Below are 26988 nucleotides of genomic sequence, written 5' to 3' on the forward strand. Positions count from 1 at the left end.
CGCAGTCTTTAACACTGGTAGCATGCCGCGACAGCGTGGACGTGAACCGTATGTGCAGTTGACGGACTTTGAGCGAGGGCGTATAGTGGGCATGCGGGAGGCCGGGTGGACGTACCGCCGAATTGCTCAACACGTGGAGCGTGAGGTCTCCACAGTACATCGATGTTGTCGCCAGTGGTCGGCGGAAGGTGCACGTGCCCGTCGACCTGGGACCGGACCGCAGCGACGCACGGATGCACGCCAAGACCGTAGGATCCTACGCAGTGCCGTAGGGGACCGCACCGCCACTTCCCAGCAAATTAGGGACACTGTGGCTCCTGGGGTATCGGCGAGGACCATTCGCAACCGTCTCCATGAAGCTGGGCTACGGTCCCGCACACCGTTAGGCCGTCTTCCGCTCACGCCCCAACATCGTGCAGCCCGCCTCCAGTGGTGTCGCGACAGGCGTGAATGGAGGGACGAATGGAGACGTGTCGTCTTCAGCGATGAGAGTCGCTTCTGCCTTGGTGCCAATGATGGTCGTATGCGTGTTTGGCGCCGTGCAGGTGAGCGCCACAATCAGGACTGCATACGACCGAGGCACACAGGGCCAACACCCGGCATCATGGTGTGGGGAGCGATCTCCTACACTGGCCGTACACCTCTGGTGATCGTCGAGGGGACACTGAATAGTGCACGGTACATCCAAACCGTCATTGAACCCATCGTTCTACCATTCCTAGACCGGCAAGGGAACTTGCTGTTCCAACAGGAGAATGCACGTCCTCATGTATCCCGTGCCACCCAACGTGCTCTAGAAGGTGTAAGTCAACTACCCTGGCCAGCAAGATCTCCGGATCTGTCCCCCATTGAGCATGTTTGGGACTGGATGAAGCGTCGTCTCACGCGGTCTGCACGCTGGTCCAACTGAGGCGCCAGGTGGAAATGGCATGGCAAGCCGTTCCACAGGACTACATCCAGCATCTCTACGATCGTCTCCATGGGAGAATAGCAGCCTGCATTGCTGCGAAAGGTGGATATACACTGTACTAGTGCCGACATTGTGCATGCTCTGTTGCCTGTGTCTATGTGCCTGTGGTTCTGTCAGTGTGATCATGTGATGTATCTGACCCCAGGAATGTGTAAATAAAGTTTCCCCTTCCTGGGACAATGAATTCACGGTGTTCTTATTTCAATTTCCAGGAGTGTATTTCTCTTCTTTGTTACTCTGAAAGTATAACAAAAAAAAGTTTCATTAACAAGGCGAAATGCTTCATATTGAGGGGTAAAATAGGCATTTAAGACCAGAAAATCGTCTGAAAATGCCTTCCTGATGCTGTATTATTCACGAAAGCACTGTATCATTTACCATTTAAAACAACAGTTACATGTACACAACAGAAATTAAGAACAAGAAGCAATCGTCTGCTTGTGTTTTGGACAAACTAACATGGCGGCGCTGGCTTCAAAGCAACATACAGCGTACCGCTGTTGCGCCTTCTCGGTTATTCGGAGATGAAGAGGCTTGCACATGTTAGAAATGCGTGGAGAGCTCGGACTGAAGATCGCACCAACAACAAACGTGTTATTTAATTACAGGGTGTCCGTTCTAGAGGTATACACAAACAAATCTATATAAAGAACTCGACATTTTTGGCTGTTAGGCAAATACAGGATCGATAGAGACACTCTCCAAGATATGATCCCCACCATTTCATGAACAGCCCTGAGTCGCATCGCGCATGCGCGCCAGTGACATGGTGCACCTATCTCGACATGTTGGCGTACTATGCACATCCTCAGATGCACCCGACGTCATTTTCCAGCAGGATAGTGCCTTCCCAGGCTCCTCCTCCACTATCGTGGGTTTGTTAACATATTCTTCAATGACATATTTCATGAACGTTGGATCGGAAAGGAGGAGTCCCATTGCCCCTCGGTTTCCCGATCTGACTCCGCTCCGCTGGTTTTCCATGCATAGGTGTTTATCAAGGATATTTTTATAGAGCTTGGGTTCGAGATGTGGTAGATTTGAGGCAACAGATCTACGCCGCACTAGAGGCCATAGCACCTATCATTCTTATGAACATATTGAGAGAAGTGGAATACCTTTTCGATATCTGTCGAGCTACAGACAGTGGCCACATTGAACTGTACCAATATGCTTAAAAAGGTTTGAGTTCCTGTGTACAATGTTGGGCATATCGTTGTTTTTATGGAGCTACAGTGACACTACATTGTTCATCATTGGCCCGCTAGTACAAAAGATGTTACGAAAACAGCTAAGTGCAAAATCCAAAACTTTACGTGAAAGTTAAAGTGATTTCCGTGTTAATTGTATCAGATCTCGTATGTGCATCCTGATATAGCATTTTAGGACGTTCAGTGCCACCAAAAATATATTTAGTGCTCTAGGGCCAGCTTTGTTCTAAATTTATACTTTCTACAATTTTTCCAGCAGTATCCTCGTTCAAAAATATGTCCATCTCGAATTACAGCGTACACCCACATGAATAAACGTATATTTAAGAGAATTTTCGAAAGTTTTGAGTTACGAAAGTTGCATATACCTTGCATAATGGCTGCCTACAACGACGAGCCAGGTCATTTTGACTTCTCCAAACTCTGTAAGGAAAGTAAATAAGCGATTGAACAGTTTCGTTGAAGAGCGGTTTCATCCGATTTCAGCGTGCCAATTCGTGGGGAATTTAAATGCGGTAACAATACAGAAAACAAAATGATTGAGGAATCGTTTCGACGTGGATACGGGCCAGTAATTGGGAAATCCATTGACATAAGAGACTTCTGACATAGGACAGATTGTTGTTGCCTGGCTTCTGGTAACAAATATATCGGAAACGAAGCTGGTCGACTGTTTGCCTGCTATCGCTGTGAGCGTGTATGGAAAGTGGCTGACGAACGATGAAACCACGAGTGTTGGACGTCCCCCGGTCATATAATGTGTAAGTCAGAGGTTTACCTGCTCTGTAAAGCATGGTAGGGTGCGATTTGTGGCATATCTGATGGCAGAGTACAGTTCTGGTGTAGGCACAAGTGTCTCGAAACACACCGTTCGTCAGTTACGACTGCAGTAAGTGCTCCATCATCGTGACTGGACGTGGACCAATCGAAACGTGCCACCTGGTCGACTGAATCACGTTCCTTGTAATTTCAGGACTACGATTGTGTCCGGATACGCCATCATCCAGGTGAACGGCTGATCGAAACGTGCACCGTGCAACGGACGGAGGCCAGTGGATGCAGTATTATGCAATGCAGGACACTCACCTGAGGTCTGTGATGGTAATAGAAGGAACCACGACAGTTGTGGGCTATGTGAACAGCTGCATCCCTCTAAGGTGACAGAATAAATGGTCAGATTTGCACCTTACATGAGACCTTCACAAATCGCAATGAGAAGGTGCAGATGACACCTAACATAAATCGACAGTTATGAGAACATTTGCCTTTCAATATGTAATGCAAAAAGGGATGACAGTGAATCGATGGTAATTAAAACACCATTCCTATACAATGGATGTCTTTGAGCGGAAGGTAGAACAGGGAATGCGAGTTGAGTCGCTTTTAGTTTTGAAAAGCCAGCTCCACAGTGGCGTAGTGAGCCGCGCTGTGGGAGTTATGCCGGCAACCACTTAAAGGGGTGGCACGAAGGAGGACAGCGATCCCGGGCCACGTGATTCAAGCCAGAAGGCCGCCTGTAGCGAGGGCATCAGTACAAGAGCAGTTAAGAAGCTTTAGAAAACTGCGTTTCGAAATTCCATTGCGATACGAACAAAAGCAAGTGACACATTTTCGTCCAACAAGTGCGACACATCGAAAGGTCAATGTACTTTAGGCGTCTGGTATGGGTACAAAACATCCGATTGGTGGAAACTCACTAGGAAGGAGAAAACTACTGATGTTACGACGCAGTTTGATAGACGGGACATTGCGATTGGTAGGGGGTGTTTCACCAAAATGAGAAGACCGCTCCCATTTGTCGAAAAAAGCCGTGATGTGAAAAAGGAACCCAACTAGAGTTAGGTAGTTCGGCCATGAGAGGACAAGAGAGAGTCGGGGGACTCTTCTCTGAACTGGCGTCAAGTGCAGAAAGGAGCGCTTAACGCTCCCTACGACGCAGAGAAGAAATTGGTGTGGACACTGCGTTCACAGCGGCTACACTCCAGCTAAAATTTAATTTTAGCAACGTTTAGCTCCAAATGTGGAGAAACGAACCAGCTAAATTACTTAACTGTTCTTGCGAGAACTGAGTTGGCACTGGAATAAGCACGCTACTGCAACCATGCGTGTGTATATCGCCACATAATAAGACTAGGGCTGAGTAAATATTTTCTCGCATAACAAGAAACACAGGGAAGGTTTCTGCTGGAAAGTTCAGCAAAGGCCAGACTAGTTTTGTATGAATTTCAGTGGGAGACATCGGCCTTGCAGACAACAGCACGTCGGAGCTCAAGGTAAATATGGCGTGGAGGGGAGTAAACTTTGTTGTTTACCAGCTTGCGTCCACTGTAAACTCTAGTGGTCTTGGGTAATATTGCGCTCAGTTTTGTCACTTGGCTGGCCATCCACCGTAGACTTCATTGTCATCCTAAACAGTACCGAACTTTGAACCGGAATCGGACGATTTTTATAGTACTGACCAACATCATAACGTATGTGTAGGAGCAATTTCGTGAAGAAACGTCCAATTAAACTTTCGTATTATTGTGCTTAAGATTAGTGTAAAGAAACTTCCAATTAAACTTCCATCGTATTGTGCTTAAGATTAATACTCTTTCAGAGAGTTAATATTTAACACTGTTGTGTATAGACTTATTTCACTTTTTCATGTTGGAAAGATGAGTTATCAATTGCGCTGTTTTTATGTTGGCGAGTTGAAAACTGTGTGAAAAGCTGTAATTTGGTGAGAAATATTGCGACGTTAAACTAGTCATTTCACCTCACACATTTGTTCTCAATTCAAGAATAAGCACGCAAAAACAACCCCGCAACCATACATCGCTTCCTGTTTGCTGTCTATTCGAAAGGCGATGGCATTTTCCCGTTACAAGGCCAGAAAAGTGCTACAGTGGTTTGAGGAGCATGACTGGAACATACGCTGATGACTTGACCACCAACTGCGCCAGATCTAAAGCCACCGACCCGCAATTTATGGAAATTGTGTGACCTGTGTTAGAAGTCCGGTGTGACACAGTGATATCTCCGGAAGCCTACCAAAGAATTGTCGGTTCCATATTATACAGGGTGTTACAATAAAGTATGGCCAAACTTTCAGGAAACATTCCTCACACACAAAGTAAGAAAATATGTTATGTGGACATGTGTCCGGAAACGCTTACTTTCCATGTTAGAGCTCATTTTATTACTTCTCTTCAAATCACATTAATCATGGAATGGAAACACACAGCAACAGAACTTACCAGCATGACTTCAAACACTTTGTTACAGGAAATGTTCAAAATGTCCTCCGTTAGCGAGGATACATGCATCCACCCTCCGTCGCATGGAATTTCTGATGCGCTGATGTAATCCTGGATAATGGCGTATTGTATCACAGCCGTCCACAATACGAGCACGAAGAGTCTCTACATTTGGTACCGGGGCTGCTTAGCCAAGAGCTTTCAAATGCCCCCATAAATGAAAGTCAAGAGGGCTGAGGTCAGGAGAGCGTGGAGGCCATGGAAATGGCCCGCCTCTACCAATCCATCGATCACCGAATCTGTTGTTGAGAAGCGTACGAACACTTCGACTGAAATGTACAGGAGCTCCATCGTGCATGAACCACATGTTGTGTCGTACTTGTAAAGGCACATGTTCTAGCAGCACAGGTAGAGTATCCCGTATGAAATCATAATAACGTGCCCCTTTGAGCGTAGGTGGAAGAACATGGGGCCCAATCAAGACATCACCAACAATGCCTTCCCAAACGTTCACAGAAAATCTGTGTTGATGGCGTGATTACACAATTGCGTGAGGATTCTCGTCAGCCCACACATGTTGATTGAGAAAATTTACGATTTGATCACGTTGGAATGAAGCCTCATCCGTAAAGAGAACATTTGCACTGAAATGAGGATTGACACATTGTTGGGTGCACCATTTGCAGAAGTGTACCCGTGGAGGCCAATCAGCTGCTGATAGTGCCTGCACACGCTGTACATGGTACGGAAACAACTGGTTCCCCCGTAGCACTCTCCATACAGTAACGTGGTCAACGTTACCTTGTATTGCAGCTACTTCTCTAACGCTGACATTAGGGTTATCGTCAACTGCACGAAGAATTGCCTCGTCCATTGCAGGTGTCCTCGTCGTTCTAGGTCTTCCCCAGTCGCGAGTCATAGTCTGGAATGTTCCGTGCTCCCTAAGACGACGATCAATTGCTTCGAACGTCTTCCTGTCGGGACTCCTTCGTTCTGGAAATCTGTCTCCATACAAACGTACCGCGCCACGGCTGTTACCCCGTGCTAATCCATACATCAAATGGGCATCTGCCAACTCCGTATTTGTAAACATCGCAATGACTGCAAAACCACGTTCATGATGAAAACTAACCTGTTGGTGCTACGTACTGATGTGCTAGATGCTATTACTGTAGAGCGACGAATCGCATGTCAACACAAGCAGCGAAGTCAACATTACCTTCCTTCAATTGGGCCAACTGGCGGTGAATCGAGGAAGTAGAGTACATACAGACGAAACTAAAATGAGCTCTAACATGGAAAGTAAGCGTTTCCGGACACATGTCCATATAACATCTTTTCTTTATTTGTGTGTGAGGAATGTTTCCTGAAAGTTTGGCCGTACCTTTTTGTAACACCCTGTATACACAGAGAATCGACTATAAATTTCCTTTTCTTCCGGCAGTGGTTTATATTACTTCATGACTGCAGGTAAAGAGAGTCCTACAGAAGTAGATAGCTCAATCGCTTGTGTACCACAGTACTTAAACTACTACTTGAGACACTGGACATCGGAAACAATGTCAACAGCCAGCCTGTTCACGAAGTGACGGAACGTTAAGGTCGGAAGCTGAACTTCTGGTTTCAGAAACTACGATCTCCTACAGAACTGCTGACCAACGCTTCAACTTTCAGTTTGTTGGCGTAATACTTCCTCTTGTCAAATGTGTCCGAACTCCTCTGTTCTAAATTTGGAAATGATGCTACAGCCGCTGTTGAGGTTCAGCGTTAGCTAGAATGTTTGTGTTAGCCTTGTAATTAATTCACCCAAGCAGAATTCTTGTTAGAAGAAATAATTTATTATCCTCCAGAGGAATCTGTGCTATTTTAAATCTTCTTGGTAGATTAAAACTGTCTGTCTGACTGGGATTCGAAAGCGTAATCTTGCCTTCGCGAGCAGTGACACTGTCAACTGAATTGTTCTAACACGAGTCGCGAGCCGCCCTCACATCTTCGTTTCCGCCGCTGTGGCTAAAGAATTTCTTCGAGATATCATTCCTTCCAGGAACGTTAGTTCAGAAGAATTCTATGACGTTTGGGGAGTAGGAAGGAGATACTGGAAAATGGGAGGTGATCGGTGCGTGGGTCGTACCTGGATAACTCAGTCAGCAAGAGCACTGATCGCGAAAGGCAAAAGTCCCGTGTTCATGTCCTACATAGATACACTGCCAGGAAGCTTCAGAAATGGGTCTTAGCTGTAATGCTTCTGGAGCGTATGGTCTGTTTTAACTTTATTGCAGGTGCTTCTCAGGCAGTACATAGTACATCTCCAAACTGGGAGCCTTGTACGAGTGGAGAATAACTCCGGCGCTTCTCTGGCAGCTGGTTACGCGCAAGAGGATTGTCGTATGTTAGAGAAACGGAGGGGCGGCTGGCAGAGTTACTGAGCTGCTTCTACCGGGACAGCATCCTCCCTCGTTACCTGTCTTTCACGAGCCACTGCCTGCAGCTGCCAGTTCGCCGTCGTCTGCAATGCTGATCCGGCGATACTCTGATAATACCTCACTGTCGCATCTGCAGAAGTTTTCTATTGTAAATGTCAGTGCTGTTGACAAAGACGTTCTTTATTAACACTATACACAGACTTTTTCCGAAAGCATTTTATCAAACAGCGCGAAGGAAGAATGAAGTAAAATACACCACTGGTCATTAAAATTGCTACACCACGAAGATGACGTGCCACAGACGCGAAATTTATATGCATATGATTAGCTTTTCAGAGCATTCACACAAGGTTGGCGCCGGTGGCGACACCTACAACGTGCTTTCCTCATGGAAAGTTTCCAACCGATTTCTCATACACAAACAGACCGGCGTTGCCTAGTGAAACGCTGTTGTGATGCCTCGTGTAAGGACGAGAAATGCGTACCATCATGTTTCGGACTTTATAGAGGTGCGATTGTAGCCTATCGCGATTGTGGTTTATCGTACCGCGACATTTCTGCTCCCAGTGATAAACATTCAATGACTGTTAGCAGAATATGAAATCGGTAGGTTCAGGAGGGTAATACGGAACGCCATGCTGGATCCCAACGGCGTCGTATCACTAGCAGTCAAGATGACAGGCATCTTATCCGCATGGCTGTAGCGGATCGTGCAGCAACGTCTCGATCGCAGAGTCAACAGATGGGGACGTTTGTAAGACAACAACCATGTGCACGAACAGTTCGACGACGTTTGCAGCAGCATGGACTATCAGCTCGGAGACCATGGCTGCGGTTACCCTTGACGCTGCATCACAGACAGGAGCGCCTGCGATGGTGTACTCAACGACGAACCTGGGTGCACTGTAATTATCGTATGGCAGCGACACTTGGCCGATACGCTAATGCATTAATGTGGAATCAATTTACGCTGGAAAAATATTAGTTCCAATTTTGGCCACAAGGTGCATATATGGCGCTCTAAAGTATCTCGTTGACGTCTCCAGTCTGAACAAATTGTGTAAGCAGCATCTAATAATAACATCAGCATCATGCCTTTCCCGCTTGTTTGACGTTTTCTGCTCACGTCACATTCCTAATACATCATATATGGAAACATAAACGACTTTCTTGTTTTCACAGTGCTAGAGGTTCACCTGGTGGCCAATATTCGAAGTAAGTTTTTTCCACCGCAACGTATTAGAACATCTACCAAGTTTCACTGCCATACGACATTTGCAGCCCACACTGGACGCCCTGTGAGTAGCTGCGCTTTAATTATAGCCACCTGGTACAAGAGTCAACAACGTAATTACACTACACGCTTGGAGAACGTACATTGTGGCTGCCCTGCAGAGTCCCTGATTTGTCATTCGTAGAGCTTATCTGGGACGGGATGCGGAGACGTCTACTTTCATACCAGCCTCCTGCCAACAATATTCATGCTCTGACACAGCGAATGTTGCAGGCATGGGAAGAAATTGATTTTGATGACCTTCAGGAGCTATTTTCTCCCATGCCACAACTAATACAAGGTCTCTTTTAAAAAGATTTTTTTGTTAATGGAAAACTTGTGCCTGCGGGAGTCACACCTCATGCTGATGTTAATGGAGTACAGAAGTTCCGAGTAGAATGAAGGGTTAATGATTTAACATCTTTTCGATGTTTGATGAATATTGGACTGGTGATTCAAAGTACAATACGTCTCTCCCCTCAGGGTTGGTAAACGGACCTTTACTATATCACTAAAGTTTCATTTCAGATAACGTTGACTTGACAAAGCGAATTTATTATTTATAAAAATCCTCTGATGTTATTGAAAATCTTGTGCTGTTAACTACGCTGTAGTCAAAGTCAATATAATGATCAGACGATTAGTTCAAGGGCGTACAAGGATGCACGCATGCACGCACGCACACACACACACACACACACACACACACATACACACACACATAAACTGTTAAGTGTAGGATACAGACAAATCACCTAGAACAGAAAAATTTAAATACCCTGTCAATTGATTAATGCACATTAAAAACAGTAATAGGATTTTTATTTTTGCTGAGGTCGCACGTGAATTTATGAAACCTGACACTGTCAGTGAGGCAAAGTATGTAAATGATGCTGAAGTGTTATAAAAGAAGAAAATAGTTTTCTGCAATGCGCAAAGCCGATTATCATTAGAATCTCATCCATCAGCCGCCACAAAACCGGATACTTTACCGACGCAGTGGAACGATATTAACGAGATCGCACTGGCATTTTGTCGACATCACGCTGGTTATTTCCCTCTGGCACTGATGGTAAATACTATCATTAGTATGATACTTTTCTAGTGGCTGCGCAAGATGCCATCTCCTTCGCATCGGCGAAGAAACGCTTTCTTTTTTTGCGCCCTGCGAATGCAATAAATTATTGATGTTAACAGTGGAGCTCTCTCTCCATTTGCTGTGACGTTTCTCGGTCAGACTAATCCCTTCTTTTTATTGGAACTCGTAATGCTATCTCGTAATCGTACCAGAAACAGTCGGGGAGATATTCCAGTAGCTTTGGTAAAGCAGATTGTAATACTTTTCACTGCTTCCAAATAATAAGTTGAGAAACGTAGACAAAAAGCGTGTTCTGTTATGTGATAGATGAAGCGATACACAAGAGCCGATAGTTACATAAAACAGACTACAATTCTCTGCAGTTGTACACACTGACTGACAAAAAAAAGTGAAGTACCCAGAAGCGGAAGGGAAAACGAAATGAAACTTTATACGGGTTGAGAGGGTATATTATGTTATTTCAATGATTACAAAATAGTAATATTTACGAAGAACTTCGAAATATGAAACCAGTTTTTTTTTTTTTTTTGTCATCTGTTTACTGACTGGTTTGATGCGGCCCGCCACGAATTCCTTTCCTGTGCCAACCTCTTCATCTCAGAGTAGCACTTGCAACCTACGTCCTCAATTATTTGCTTGACGTATTCCAATCTCTGTCTTCCTCTACAGTTTTTGCCCTCTACAGCTCCCTCTAATACCATGGAAGTCATTCCCTCATGTCTTAGCAGATATCCTATCATCCTGTCCCTTCTCCTTATCAGTGTTTTCCACATATTCCTTTCCTCTCCGATTCTGCGTAGAACCTCCTCATTCCTTACCTTATCAGTCCACCTAATTTTCAACATTCGTCTATAGCACCACATCTCAAATGCTTCGATTCTCTACTGTTCCGGTATTCCCACAGTCCATGTTTCACTACCATACAATGCTGTACTCCAGACGTACATCCTCAGAAGTTTCTTCCTCAAATTAAGGTCGGTATTTGATATTAGTAGACTTCTCTTGGCCAGAAATGCCTTTTTTCCCATAGTGAGTCTGCTTTTGATGTCCTCCTTGCTCCGTCCGTCATCGGTTATTTTTCTGCCTAGGTAGCAGAATTCCTTAACTTCATGACTTCGTGGCCATCAATCCTGATGTTAAGTTTCTCGCTGTTCTGATTACTACTACTTCTCAGTACCTTCGTCTTTCTCCGATTTACTCTCAAACCATACTGTGTACTCATTAGACTGTTCATTCCATTCAGCAGATAATTTAATTCTTCTTCACTTTCACTCAGGATAGCCCGCATCTCGTGGTTGTGCGGTAGCGTTCTCGCTTCCCATGCCCGGGTTCCCAGGTTCGATTCCCGGCGGGGTCAGGGATCTTCTCTGGATCGTGATGGCTGGGTGTTGTGTGATGTCCTTAGGTTAGTTAGGTTTAAGTAGTTCTAAGTTCTAGGGGAATGCTGACCATAGATGTTAAGTCCCATAGTGCTCAGAGCCATTTGAACCATTTTTTTTTTCACTCAGGATAGCAATGTCATCAGCGAATCGTATCGTTGATATCCTTTCACCTTGTATTTTAATTCCACTCCTGAACCTTTCTTTTATTTCCATCATTGCTTCCTCGATGTACAGATTGAAGAGTAGGGGCGAAAGGCTACAGCCTTGTCTTACTCCCTTCTTAATACGAGCACTTCGTTCTTGATCGTCTACTCTTATTATTGCCTCTTGGTTTTTGTACATATTGTGTATGACCCGTCTCTCCCTATAGCTTACCCCTACTTTTTTCAGAATCTTGAACAGCTTGCATCATTTTATATTGTCGAACGCTTTTTCCAGGTCGACAAATCCTATGAACGTGTTTTGATTTCTCTTTAGCCTTGCTTCCATTATTAGCCGTAACGTCAGAATTGCCTCTCTCGTGCCTTTACTTTTCCTAAAGCCAAACTGATCGTCACCTAGCGCATTCTCAATTTTCTTTTCCATTCTTCTGTATATTATTCTTGTAAGCAGCTTCGATGCATGAGCTGTTAAGCTAATTGTGCGATAATTCTCGCACTTTTCAGCTCTTGCCGTCTTCGGAATTGTGTGGATGATGCTTTTCCGAAAGTCAGATGGTATGTCGCCAGACTCATATATTCTATACACCAACGTGAATAGTCTTTTTGTTGCCGCTTCCCATAATGATTTTAGAAATTCTGATGGAATGTTATCTATCCCTTCTGCCTTATTTGACCGTAAGTCCTCCAAAGCTCTTTTAAATTCCGATTCTAATACTGGATACCCAATCTCTTCTAAATCGACTCCTGTTTCTTCTTCTATCACATCAGACAAATCTTCACCCTCATAGAGGCTTTCAATGTATTCTTTCCACCTATCTGCTCTCTCCTCTGCATTTGACAGTGGAATTCCCGTTGCACTCTTAATGTTACCACCGTTGCTTTTAATATCACCAAAGGTTGTTTTGACTTTCCTGTATGCTGAGTCTGTCCTTCCGACAATCATATCTTTTTCGATGTCTTCACATTTTTCCTGCAGCCATTTCGTCTTAGCTTCCCTGCACTTTCTATTTATTTCATTCCTCGGCGACTTGTATTTCTGTATTCCTGATTTTCCCGGAACATGTCTGTACTTCCTCCTTTCATCAATCAACTGAAGTATTTCTTGTGTTACCCATGGTTTCTTCGCAGCTACCTTCTTTGTACCTATGTTTTCCTTCCCAACTTGTGTGATGGCCCTTTTTAGAGACGTCCATTCCTCTTTAACTGTGTTGCCTACTGCGCTATTGCTTATTGCTGTATCTATAGCGCTAGAGAACTTCAAACGTATCTCGTTATTCCTTAGAACTTCCGTAACCCACTTCTTAGCGTACTGATTCTTCCTGACTAATGTCTTGAACTTCAGCCTACTCTTTATCACTACTATATTGTGATCTGAGTCTATATCTGCTCCTGGGTAGGCCTTACAATCCAGTATCTGATTTCGGAATCTCTGTCTGACCATGATGTAATATAATTGAAATCTTCCCGTATCTCCCGGCCTTTTCCAAGTATACCTCCTCCTCTTGTGATGAAACCAGTATGGGTATACAAACCCATTGATGAATGCAATGACTCGCTAGTGTAGGGTGTCATAAAGCCATTGTATCCTTTCCTGACTGAAGCTGGTCCACAATTGTTTTAACTGGTCCATGATATCCTAGACATTGCCACAGGGACGGAACTGACATCCGATCTGGTCCCACACATGTTCTATCGGAGACAGTTTTGGCGATCTTGTTGGGCGTGGGAGCATCTTATCGTCACGCAGTCAGTTCATAGAGACAGGTGTCGTCTGTGGACGAGCAGTGTCCCGCTGAGAAATGCCATCACAATAATGTCGCATGAGATGTTACATACGAGGCTGCAGGATGACCACGATGTGTTATTTTGTCGAGTTCCTTGAGTGACTACCAGCTGTGACCAGAAGTCATACCCTATGCCTCCCTGACCCGTGACGCTAGAACTAACGCCGCTGTGTATCACCAAAATGATGGAAGAATCGACGTCTACCCAGATCGCCGCCGTAGTCACTGATCGTGACGAAAAACTGAATCTCTTGCCTTGCTTCCAACCGACCTGCAACGATCGTGCAGGTTGTGCGCTACGCGTTTATCATGTTTATGTTTCCATTCGGGGCCAACAGATTGCAGCACACGTTGTTTAAGTTGATCGAGAAGTGAGCATTATGCCGGCGCTTGGTTAGTTGCTCATAATTAAGTTAAATTGAATTGTTTCGGCGATTTGCTGGATCTGATTATTTGTAATAGTGTGTACAACGTTGTGATATTGATAATTATTAGTAACTTCATATCTTTGCAGTAAATGTGCGTTAAATTTGCACTAGCACGATTGTGTGGGTTAGGTGTTGACTGTGTAACTTCATCCTCGAGTGGGTGTTGTTGATTGTGTCATTGGCCTCCCTATATTACTGTTTTTCATAGAGTTTTGAATGGGAAAGTTTTTATGCACATTCCCGTTATTGTATGCAGGTTTATCAGACAATCCGATCTCTATTAGAGGATTAGAGGATTCGGATTTGAGTAGCATTTCGTCAGATGAATTTGATCGTTCTCCTTCAAATATTCAGCAGGCAGACGACTCGTCTGATGATGATTTGAGTGCAGAAGAAGTTCCTGAAGTTCCTGAAGAACGCAGGAGTTCACACAGTGTCACAGAAGATGTCAGACGACTGCTTTTTCGGAGATCAAATTTTGTTCAGAAGTTTCCTCCAAGAAACATTAATTACAGTGCTGTTGAGGTAAGTGACAAAGAGGTGCGATCTGAGTTACCTATTTCGTGTATCATTCCCATTTTCTTACTAAAATATGTATGAGCGCTGCACTTCCAGAACAGAGACAAAGTGCATAAAATGCAATCAGTTCTTATGTCTTGCAAAAGGAAAGGATTGTTTCAAATTATTTCACGAAAAGTGAAGCAGTCTGAACCATGCCTTTGTGCTACAAAATAAATTTAAAAAAATATTATTAATTTTTCTTTCGCGGAATATGATTTGCAATCTATGTAACATTTTTATAATAACTAGTAAATAAAAGAAATGAAAGAATATTTTTTTATTCATAACTGTTCCTCTGGTAATTTACAATATCAAACAAATAGCAGGAAGTCAGAGAATAATTTTGGTGGAATAAAACCTGACCCTCACGATTGTGCTAGTTGTTTTCCCGCAACATTTTTTACGGAAGAGTTTTCTTATCATTTTTCCCAGTGTCTAGTATGCCCAAGTATACAGGGAATTCAACTTTATTCACCATTTAAAAAAAACAAAAACATAAAAGGTGTTCAGGGTGGAAAGGGCTATGCTACGGCACCACTGCACACTCAGCCGTTTGTGTCGTAGTTTTAACGGCAGCCTAGCATGGAACGGTAATTCCCTAGTCTTGTTGCTGTGAGTATCTGACCAATGGTATGGGATGACACAGAATGTTGCAGGGAGTTTTAATTGTTTGGGGATGACAGACGCAGAAGCTGAGCGATGCTTTTGTGCACAAGAAGGCAATCCTCCCTTTTGGCGGTCACACGTGATCGTCCGGAACATTAACGACGATCCCATGCAGTCCAACATCGGATCATTATCACGTCCAAGCGTCTCACAAATCTGGATGCTTCACGATACGACTAACCTACCAAATGGAGGCCCACCATGAGGCTACTCTCTAGCTCTGACAGCTGCTGATAACGCTGTCTCACATTAGTACGTGCATCTCCGTATCCTTCACAGTGATCACTCAACACCTGACGGTATTCGCGCTCCTTATATACCCTGCTTTTCATAGCCGACAATGGTATGAACGTGTACGAAGGTATATTGACATTTGACCACGTCTTTTGAGTGCTTCTTTTTTTTTCAGGCAATATATTCAGTGAAGTTAAGATCTTCTGGGTTGTTAGGCCGCGTCATATTTCTCATAATGCGAATGCAAAGAGAGCTTCACCGCAAATTTAAACCCAGCCAAAACCTCTCAGACAAACAGAAGCTAAAAGATGTCAAAGTTAGCGTAGGGAGGGCTATGCGTGAAGCGTTCAGTGAATTCGAAAGTAAAATTCTCTGTACCGACTTGACAGAAAATCCTAGGAAGTTCTGGTCTTACGTTAAATTAGTAAGTGGATCGAAACAGCATATCCAGACACTCTGGGATGATAATGGCATTGAAACAGAGGATGACACTCGTAAAGCTGAAATACTAAACACCTTTTTCCAAAGCTGTTTCACAGAGGGAAACAGCACTTCACTTCCTTCCCTAAATCCTCGCACGAACGAAAAAATGGCTGACATCGAAATAAGTGTCCAAGGAATAGAAAATCAACTTATATCACTTAACAGAGGTAAGTCCACTGCACCTGACTGGATACCAGTTCGATCCTACAGAGTACGCGAAAGAACTTGCCCCCTTCTAACAGCCGTGCACCGCAAGCCTCTAGAGGAACGGAAGGTTCCAAATGATTGGAAAAGAACACAGGTAATTGCAGTTTTCAAGAACGGTCGGCGAGCAGATGCGCAAAACTATAGACATCGATCTGTTGTAGAATTTTAGAACATGTTTTACTCACGTATCATATCATTTCTGGAAACCCAGAATTTACTGTGCAGGAATCAATATGGATTCCGGAAACAGCGATCCTGTGAGACCTAATTCGCTTTATTTGCTCATGAGACCCAGAAAATATTAGATACAGGCTCTCAGGTAGAAGGCATTTTCCTTGACTTCCGGAAGGCGTTCGATACAGTTCCGCACTGTCGCCTGATAAACAAAGTAAGAGCCTACGGAATATCAGACCAGCTGTGTGGCTGGATTGAAGAGTTTTTAGCAAACAGAACACAGCAGTTACTTCTGTAAAATACCTGGAAGTATGCGTACGGAACAATTTGAAGTGAGATGATCATATAAAATTAATTGTTGGTAAGGTGGGTGTCAGGTTGAGATTCATTGGGAGAGTTCTTAGAAAATGTAGTCCATCAACAAAGGAGGTGGCTTACAAAACACTCGTTCGACCTATACTTGAGTATTTCTGATCAGTGTGGGATCCGTACCAGGTCGGGTTGACAGAGGAGATAGAGAAGATCCAAAGAAGAGCGCGCATTTCGTCACAGGGTTATTTGGTAACCGTAATAGCGTTACGGAAATGTTTAGCAAACTAAAGTGGCAGACTCTGCAAAAGAGGCGCTCTGTATCGCGGTATAGCTTGCTGACCGGGTTTCGAGAAGGTGTGTTTCTGGATGAGGTATTGAATATGTTGCTGCCCCCTACTTATACCTCCCAAGGACATCACGAATGTAAAGTTAGAGAGATTCGAGCGCGCACGGAGGCTTTCCAGCAGTCGTTCTCCTCGCGAGGTACACGCGACTGGAACAGAAAAGGGAGGTAATGACAGTGGCACGTAAGGTACCCTCCGCCACACACCGTTGGGTGGCTTGCGGAATATAAATGTAGATTTAGATGTGGACTGCCGTTTCGACCCCTCTCCTGGGGCCTTTTTTAAGGATTCTGTGCGGTCGGTTGACTGATCAATATCGCGTTCTCTTATGAAGCAGACTTTTCTAGACCTTGCGCTGCAAAAGTATGATTATTGGGTAAAACTCTTTTGAATATCATTGATGGGCCGTCGTCATTGGCTAGAAATGGCTTTTGTCCCTACTTAATGCTGGAGAGGAGCTATTGATTAATATTCTCTCTGCTGTTACTGGTGGGCCATCAATACTTGTTAGAAGGGTAATGGGCAGAGCAAGGGAGAGAGAGAATGTTTATCCAAAATATTGTAATACGCATAGGTGGCTTCCAGGGAGTTGTTTGTATTACGCATATGCCACGACCGCCTCTTAACTTCCATTATGGCTGGGAGCCACGATACCGCAAGCCTATAATTGTTCTCTTTATTGAAGTTACATACGTTTTTAGAAATTACAATCGCTTTTCAGAGTTTTCTTTGATGGATGTTGGTTTCTTTAGCCAGCACAAATACTTTATTGAAATCGTGGTGTTCTGCTAACACCGATTCCACACTTTGTTTTAGCCGCGTATGGCGTTCGTGTTCCTTAATACGTTCTTTAAAAGTCCTTCCCTTTTCGCCTACATACACTTCGCCGCAGCCACACGTCATGAGGGGTGAGGTACACGTTCGACTGGCGTTTTATAGGACATGGAGGACGCATAAATTGGCTACCCCGTTCTCCTGATCTTACACCTCTGGACTTTTTTCTGTGGGGTACGTTAAAGGAAAATGTGTACCGTGATGTGCCTACAACCCCAGAGGATATGAAACAACGTATTGTAGCAGCCTTCGGCGACATTACGCCAGATGTACTGCGGCGTGTACGACATTCATTACGCCAGATATTGCAATTGTGTGCAGCAAATGATGGCCACCACATTGAACATCTATTGGCCTCACGTGTCGGGACACACTCTATTCCACTCCGTAATTGAAAACGGAAACCACGTGTGTACGTGTACCTCACCCCTCATGGCAATGTATATGTGCGTCAGTGAAAAAGATCAATAAAAAGGTGTTAGCATGTGGACGTAATGTGCTGTTCCAGTCTCTTCTGTACCTAAGGTCCATCACCGTTCCCTTTGGATCCCTACATAATGCGGTGCTCTCCGATACACACGATCGAACAGCGGAGGAGCGGTACTCAAGCGTCAAATTTAGGTTACAATATCTCCGGATGTAATTAACATTTTACAATACAACAAACGACACTGATTACGTATTTGTTTAAGTGTTCAGATGTGCTAACAAAACTAACGGGGTTCCATTTTAAAAAAGCGTAGGTTTGTGTTAAAAAACATACTTCCGTGCATTTTTTTATGGGTTGTGTTAACCTCACGTTCGGTCTGTGGAATCGATTCGTCAGTATTTGATGTGGTTTACGAAATATATCCAGCGGTAACGTTAGGTGACTCACCCTATATATGCTAATTTAGATAATGTTAATAAATGAGATATAAGTTATATAATAGATTATGGATGTATTTTAAATTGAAATTAAAAGTGTATTTAATGGAAGGAACGAGAGATGACAGTTTGGCTTAGATATGACGTGACAGTTCTTCTCTTTATTCTTTCTGCTTGTATCTGTTACACACGATGTCTTGACTGTGGTAATACTTACTTTAACGTATTGATTAGTTAGTTTATAATGTGTTCCCGAACTTAAGGTAGCAGTGGAGACTGGGGGTTGATTTAAAATGTCGTAGTCAGCTGCATCAATTGCAAGTGTTCAGTAAAACTTCGAGCCAGTCACATCTGATGCAGCGAAGGAAGAAGAAATGTCACATCTTCAGATAGTATTACATGATACGAAATGGTATAGCAACCAACTACAGATTCAGATTGATTCGATTTAGTGTTTAAAACCGTCGTTTACTTTTGCCATGTTTGTATATTTATCTCGTTTTTTTTTTTCGTGTGTGTGATACAGCAACCGATTCCTTGTCTGTGCTTGTGTCTGTGTCGTTTGCTATGTACTGATGATCTGTTAGATGTGGAGCCTCTTTTTCTAGCGTATGGTCTCTCCTGTTTGCATGCCGTGTAGAGAGCTCGCGATACTTCGTCTGCAATGTTGTTTATAGAGTTCCAGTCATATTATCTGCGTGTTAACTGTCCTATGCCCTGGTTTCCTAAACTCGGTTTCAAGTGTCTCAGGACATCGCAGATGAGCACTATGTGTTCAGGTGTGCCATTCTCACCGCAGACACAAGTGTGAGTCTGTTTTAGGCCAAACCTGTGAAGACACGCAGGATATGGGCGATGGACCGTGAGAAAGTACACCACGCAGCTTGTTGGATTTATGTATTTCAAATTCATCCGCTCTCGTATGTTGGGGGAGAAAGAATAGACTCGTCTTCCCTTATCACTTGTGTCCAATTCTGTCTGCCATTTACCAGTTCTCACATATTTAATTTCCGTTTGTCAGTTATGTCTTGTCCAATTATTTCTCTTATTTTGTCGCGTGTTCCCCTCTTCACCCAGCAGGCTGCTACTCTGTAATATGTATAGGGAAAGCTTCCAGTACCACGCACAGTGCCTCAATTGAGGTCGTGGTGAAAGCCCTCGAGATTCTGAGTAGGACACTGCTTTGGCCATGCCTCACAATGGTTCAGTGCTTACCTAAGCATAACTGATGTGCCCAAGCACTAGCGACAAACGAGTTATTGACTCAAAGAGTGCTATGTAATATGTCCTCATTGTCTGAAGGAGTAGTCTGTATCTTACAGTCTTCACTCTTGCAAGTTTATGCATCAGTTTCATCGCTTTGTTAATTGTCAGTCTCGCATGTTCGTTAAAGTGTAAATGCCAAGGTATCATTTCATAGCTATCCTTTTTTTATGGATATGTTGTTTAACTTTATAAATGGATTTCTGTTCAGTGTGCCTCTTAGAAGTAGGTAAACAGTTTTGGTTGATGCTATTGTGAGTTTGCTGTTAATGTAATATTCACCGATTAACGCGAGGAGTCCGCAGCTCGTGGTCGTGCGGTACGTTCTCGCTTCCCGTGCCCGGGTTCCCGTGTTCGATTCCCGGCAGGGTCAGGGATTTTCTCTGTCTCTTGATGACTGGGTGTTGTGTTATGTCCTTAGGTTAGTTAGGTTTAAGTAGTTCTAAGTTCTAGGGGACTGATGACCATAGATGTTAAGTCATATAGTGCTCAGAGCCATTTCAACCATTTTTGAACGCGAGGAGCTGCGTTTCTTTACTCTATAATTGGGACCTGGAGTTTGCAGATACCATGGCCATAAGGTCGTCGGTGTATGCAACCACACCGTTTGCCATGATATTGTCTTCTAATGCATTCAGTAGTGGTTCTACGGCTATGTCCCAGAAAATCGGTCAGCATATGGATCTCTGTGGACAAGCCTTTGTTACTCTCTTTACGTCCTTCTGGCGACCAATCTTCCATTCCACTTACAATAATCTCTAAGGCTGTCGTATACAGCCTGCGGAATACCATCTCTCTAAGTCTTGCAAACAACGCCGGCCACCAAAGGTTGCCCAAAGCACCAGCTATTGCTTCTGTGTATTTGTCATGTATTGTCTGTGTAATTTCTATGGCCCTCTTTACTGCGTCGTCGATGGATTTATGTGGTCGAAAATCAATCTGATGTGGGCTAAGGACGAAGAGCTGCCGGTGCGACTGACGTCTGTCGTACAGCAGTCCCTCCTGTATCTTTGCCAGAATATTAATAAGGCATATTCATCGGTATGTCTTAGGATCAGTAGGGTCTTCGTCTTCCGCGTTTTTGATTTTAAGTGCATTTGCCGTCTTCCATATAATCGGTATTCGTTTTTCTAGTAGAGCGTCATTCAGTAAGTCTGTCAGTTATGGTACGATAAGTGGAATTTGAAAGAGCTTTGGAGGACTTACGGTCAAATAAGGCAGAAGGGATAGATAACATTCCATCAGAATTTCTGAAGTCATTAGGGGAAGTGGCAACAAAACGACTATTCACGTTGGTGTGTAGAATATATGAGTCTGGCGACATACCATTTGACTTTCGGAAAAGCACCATCCACACAATTCCGAAGACGGCAAGAGCTGACAAGTGCGAGAATTATCGCACAATCAGCTCACGCATCGAAGTTGCTTACAAGAATAATATACAGAAGAATGGAAAAGAAAATTGAGAATGCGCTAGGTGACGATCAGTTTGGCTTTAGGAAAAGTAAAGGCACGAGAGAGGCAATTCTGACGTTACGGCTAATAATGGAAGCAAGGCTGATGAAAAATCAAGACACGTTCATAGGATTTGTCGACCTGGAAAAAGCGTTCGACAATATAAAATGGTGCAAGCTGTTCGAGATTCTGAAAAAAGTAGGGGTAAGCTATAGGGAGAGACGGGTCATATACAATATGTACAACAACCAAGAGGGAATAATAGGAGTGGACGATCAAGAACGAAGTGCTCGTATTAAGAAGGGTGTAAGACAATGCTGTAGCCTTTCGCCCCTACTCTTCAATCTGTACATCGAGGAAGCAATGATGGAAATAAAAGAAAGGTTCAGGAGTGGAATTAAAATACAAGGTGAAAGGATATCAATGATACGATTCGCTGATGACATTGCTATCATGAGTGAAAAAAAATGGTCAATGAAATTAAGGAATTCTGCTACCTAGGCAGTAAAATAACCAATGACGGACGGAGCAAGGAGGACATCAAAAGCAGACTCGCTATGGCAAAAAAGGCATTTCTGACCAAGAGAAGTCTACTAACGTCAAATACCGGCCTGAATTTGAGGAAGACATTTCTGAGGATGTACGTCTGGAGTACAGCATTGTATGGTAGTGAGACATGGACTGTGGGAATACCGGAACAGAAGAGAATCGAAGCATTTGAGATGTGGTGCTATAGGCGAATGTTGAAAATTAGGTGGACTGATAAGGTAAGGAATGAGGAGGTTTTACGCAGAATCGGAGAGGAAAGGAGTATGTGGAAAACACTGATAAGGCGAAGGGACAGGATGAAAGGACATCTGCTAAGACATGAGGAAATGACTTCCATGGTACTAGAGGGAGCTGTAGAGAGCAAAAACTGTAGAGGAAGACAGAGATTGGAATACGTCAAGCAAATAATTGAGGCCGTAGGTTGCAAGTGCTACTCTGAGATGGAGAGGTTAGCACAGGGGAGGAATTCGTGGCGGGCCGCATCAAACCAGTCAGTAGACTGATGACGCAAACTAAAAAAAAAAAAAAAAAAGTGGAGCAGCTTGTTTGACGGTTTTGGAGTGGATGCCATCAGGGTCCGGAGCGTTTTTGATAATTATTTTGTGTGTTGGCAGTGCAACTTCCGCTCGAGCAAAGGGGGTGGTGATACCTTCGTTTTCGTATTTCTCACAAAGAAGCCTGCAAACGGCGATTTGAAGTTGGTTGTCCTGTGTGTGGTCATCGTTAGGAAGTGATTTGTTGACGAGATAGTGTGCTCTGCATCTCCTCTTCTGTTAGTACCATCCGGTTTCCTCAGTCTTGATAATACTGTAGGACTCTTTACACGTTCAGTCTGCAGTTTAAACGGCTCCCCCTAGATGTTGTTCTGTAAGTTTGTCCTAACATATGTGTCCCAGTGGTCTTTCCCGGTCTTATGTAGTTCGCCTTTGTATTGTTTTTTAGCGTCACGGTAATGTTGAAGCCTAATTTATCTTTACTGTGCTGTCTTTGATTTTTGGTAATATCGTCGTTTATCACGAGTGTCTTTTCTTAGTCTTGTTAATAGTGCCAGCGATGGTGCCCTTTGTTTGGGTGCGTCGCCTGCTGCAGGTATTGTTGCAGCTTGTGCTTTCTGTAAGACGTCTGTAAGAACACGAGCTCTCTAGTATACGCTACCTCGGCTGACACGTAGAGGAAATTCTTCAGTCATTTGCCTCAGTTTTTGCCAGTTTGCTTTGCTTAGTAGCAACCTTGGGTGTTGTAATGTGACTGTGTCTGTGTCTGTGTTTGTTTTAGGGTACATAATTATTACGTTATGATCACTGAATATTCTCTTATCGAGCACCTGCCAGTTAGCTACCTGCATTAATGATGCGCTGTTTGACAGAGAAATGTCTTTGTTTCTGTCTAGTCCACTATTTTCGTGGTAAGTTGGTGGCTGGCCTAATTTGCTTAAAACGAAAAGATTGAATTCGTTTATAATGTCATTACGAGGGTTGTCCAGAAAGTAAGTTCCGACCGTTCGCGAAATGAAACCACTGGGAAAATCCGGTAAAGCTTTGCACAGATGTGTTGGGAAGTGTCTCTAGTATGCTCGTCGATCGTGTCGCGTCCCTCTTTTCAGTTTTGAGTGAACAGTGAGAACGTAAAGCTGCGTAGGGAATAGAGTCTCTCGCCAAGTATGAGGGCCTTGTTAGAGACTTCGCCTGTGTCATGCAGCCCACGTAACACAACTGTCGACCAGTTCCTTCTTCATGCCAATTCTCGGCCGCACACTGCAGGGGCAATGAAGACGCTCCTGCAGCGTTTCCGATGGGAAGTCTTTGACCACCCACAATACAGTCCGTAATTGTCTCCCCCTGAGTCTCATCTCTGCTCGCAAGAACCGCTGGCTATGAAGACAAAAATTTTCCACAGATAACGAGCTACAGACCAGTGCAGATAACTGGCCGAAAGCACAGGAGGCTGCTTTCTATGAAGAGTATATTGGAAAGTTGATACAACACTACGACAAAAACCGAAGCTGGAGCGGCGACTGTGTAGAGAAGTAAGTGGAAGGTGTACCTAACTGTTGCAAATAAAACGTTTCTGGTTTACAATGTGGTTTTCATTTCGCGACCGACCGGAACTTACTTTCTGGACAACCCTCGTATTAGTCCTCTGGTGCCCATTCTGTCAGAGTGCCAGAGAGTTGACCTGGTATTTATATCTGTTAAGAAAAGTAGTCGTCTGCCAATTGCAAATCAAGAACCACGTTTCACAGCCTGAAGTTATTTCGACTGTAATCATACTTTGTGTGCATAATTGCGTTATTTGTGTTATTGTAATGTTATTGTTTACCATAATAATTGCAGCCTTGGCCTTTTTCATGACCTATGATCTGCATTTACTGCTCTGAGAGCCTTGAAGTCTTCCATCTCTTGTGTACGGTTCTTGTAGACATAATATGTTAGCGCATACCTCGTTCACAGCCTACCAAGCTCTGTGGTCACCGTCGTGCTACCCATACAGTTTAGCTGCAGGACTTTTACTGTGAAAATTTAGTAAAAACAAAGCACCTCGGCCCTCTCTGGGCGTAATCGAGGTACACGCGTCCATGCGCCCTTACCAGGTCCTTGTAGACGTTGTCAAGTTAAGGTCTTCATTCCTTCGTTCACGTGATTTACGTAAAAGATTACAGAGTTCAACTTTATCTGTTGGTAGCTTTTCAGTTCGTAGGATCGTTCTGCCTGTCTGTTCGGTCGTGGGGTAGCATATAGTGTCGCCTAATGCGTGATTCAGTCTTGTTGCCAGTCTTAGTGAAGTTTTGAAAACTTCTTGCTTTTCGAGTCTACTTAGGCGCAAGTTCTAATGGCTCTGAGCACTATGCGACATAACTTCTGAGGTCATCATTCGCCTAGAACGTAGAACTAATAAAACCTAACTAACCTAAGAACATCACACACATCCATGTCCGAGGCAGGTTTCGAACCTGCGACCGTAGCGGTCGCTCGGTTCCAGACTGTAGCGCAAGTTCTATTCGATGTCATCGTCGTCTGTTTTGTTCCTTACTTGATGTTTTTGTAACTGTTTGATGTACTGGATCGTGGTGTTGATCTCTTGATGTAGTTTCCGGTTTTGGGTGATATAATGTCTCGTCAGTTGAAGATTGTTATGATTTTCAATGTGAGCTTTTTGTGCGTCCATGTCCTTTTTAGCATCCATATGGTGGGTGGTCACTTTTTGTTGTTTGAAGTTTCTGTTTGCGTTTCTTTCTCATTGATAACTGCTTCTTGCACCTGAGTTGTCTTTTCGTGCGTATTTCCACCGTAGACGAAACGTATAGTTTGCATGTTGGTATAAATTTTTGTGTGTCATACTCATACTTTTCAGAAGTTGTTGATTCTTTATACGGTACGAATGCAGTACCATGTCCGTTTTCTAGAGTATGCTGTGCTACCGCTGGCTCCTCAGGGTACCGAAAGCGAAAAAATCTCTCGTGTTTCACACTGCGCTTTTTAATAGTACGCATAGTCTGTCCGACAAAAAACTGTCCATACTAACTCGGTGTTTTATGCAGTACTAGCGTTGTAAGGGCTACATCGTCTTCCACAGACCTTACGAGATGTGGAATTTTTTCTGGAGCGAATCGATTTTATGCCTCTTTAGTAGCCATCTAGTCTTTCCTGTCAGTGTGACAAGGAACGGCAAAAACGCAAGCTTCTTGAAGTCCTCCTCGGGGGCCTTATGCTTACGTTTTTTGAAAAGATTGCTTGCAAAATTTGGGGGTTGAATACTTTCCGTATGTGGCTCATTTCCTTCGGCAGATTTTTAGCGTCTGTGACGTTTCCGCTCGATTCACCAAGGTCCTCAGAGCAGAACGTTTCTGCGACGGGTGTTGGTAACTGGCAGGTGTGCAGATATCGATCCATTTGGGTGGGCTTCAGGGGAACACTGTGGCTGAGACACCCATTTGCTTTATGGCGATTGTGGACATTAGAGAACAGCAAGGCCTCAAATGTCTCAGGTACAGGTGAGCACAGCTTGGAGCCATCGTGAACAAGATGTTTTCATGGATGTTCTTCACATGGCGCAAGAATACTCACAGCTTTTCACAGCCGTGAGACCAGACTACGAACGTCTTGTTATCGTAACGATAAAAGCAATTACGCTTTGCAGGATTCCTCTTACTGTAGCCAATGAGTTTCCCATGGGCGACGCCGTCCGTCTGGTAAAATATTCTCCATCATACAAAAAATACGGTGACGTCAGAGTGTGTTCACACAAATCTACAACAGTGTCGTATATAACTGGGAGAGCAATTCTATAGATTCGTTTATGGGGAACCGCGGCGATGACACCACCATGACATCTGCGACAACACCTTCAATAAAGAAGGTGACTTGCAGCTGAGTACAGTTGAAAAGGGCGCGCAATGAAATATTACCGTAATTGCTGTGGAGCGAGCACCAGTGACGTCACAGAAGGCAGTGCGGGTTGTGTAAAGACGGGAGCAGCAATCATAGCACTCGGCCGAAATATTGTGGATTTTAAACCATTTGACGTTGTAACGTATTACTATCTTTACGACGTTTCTCATCGTGCCATGTACGTTATCTTCCATTTCTGGCTGCTTCTCTCACACAAATAATGATAAAATTTCAGAAATTCAGGGTCGCCACCAGCACAAGCCCTTCCCAACCATTAAAAAAAACAGAGCTGGAAAAATATTAGTTTAATTACTTTAATAATTTAATTACAAATAAGCAAATTTCTTTAAGTAGCCAGATAAATAGCACTCCATGTCGTGCATAAAGCAACTCGATTGATTCAGGATTGGAAATCGGAGTAAGTGGGTAAGATCAACACCACAGAATTTATCTTTCACGTAGATTATTTATTGTATCTAACTATTTGTTTGCACACCCTAACTACACATAACTGGTGCCTGACTAGAAATACTTAAGTATGAATTACGTGAGTATGTAACAGAGCACAATTTAACTGCAGCGAGAAGAAACACAGAAAAGGGGGGGTGGTGACAATGATACTATCATCTCTTTCAACACAAAAACATCTCAGTGAGATTTGCATTGCGATTCTAGGCATAC

The 26988-nt window shown here is 43.7% G+C and overlaps 1 protein-coding gene across 1 annotated transcript in view; it reads left to right on the forward strand.

Annotated features, from left to right (window-relative positions):
• Positions 1-26988, forward strand: part of LOC126267848 (nucleolar and coiled-body phosphoprotein 1-like) — a 99067-nt gene that overhangs the window by 37594 nt on the left and 34485 nt on the right. Inside the window, exon 2 of the mRNA XM_049973157.1 lies at positions 14227-14495. Within this exon, the coding sequence (XP_049829114.1) occupies positions 14227-14495 (269 nt within the window). The remainder of the gene's footprint in view (positions 1-14226; positions 14496-26988) is intronic.

Source organism: Schistocerca gregaria, chromosome 4, assembly GCF_023897955.1.
Source record: "Schistocerca gregaria isolate iqSchGreg1 chromosome 4, iqSchGreg1.2, whole genome shotgun sequence".
In the NCBI taxonomy this organism is placed as follows: domain Eukaryota; kingdom Metazoa; phylum Arthropoda; class Insecta; order Orthoptera; family Acrididae; genus Schistocerca; species Schistocerca gregaria.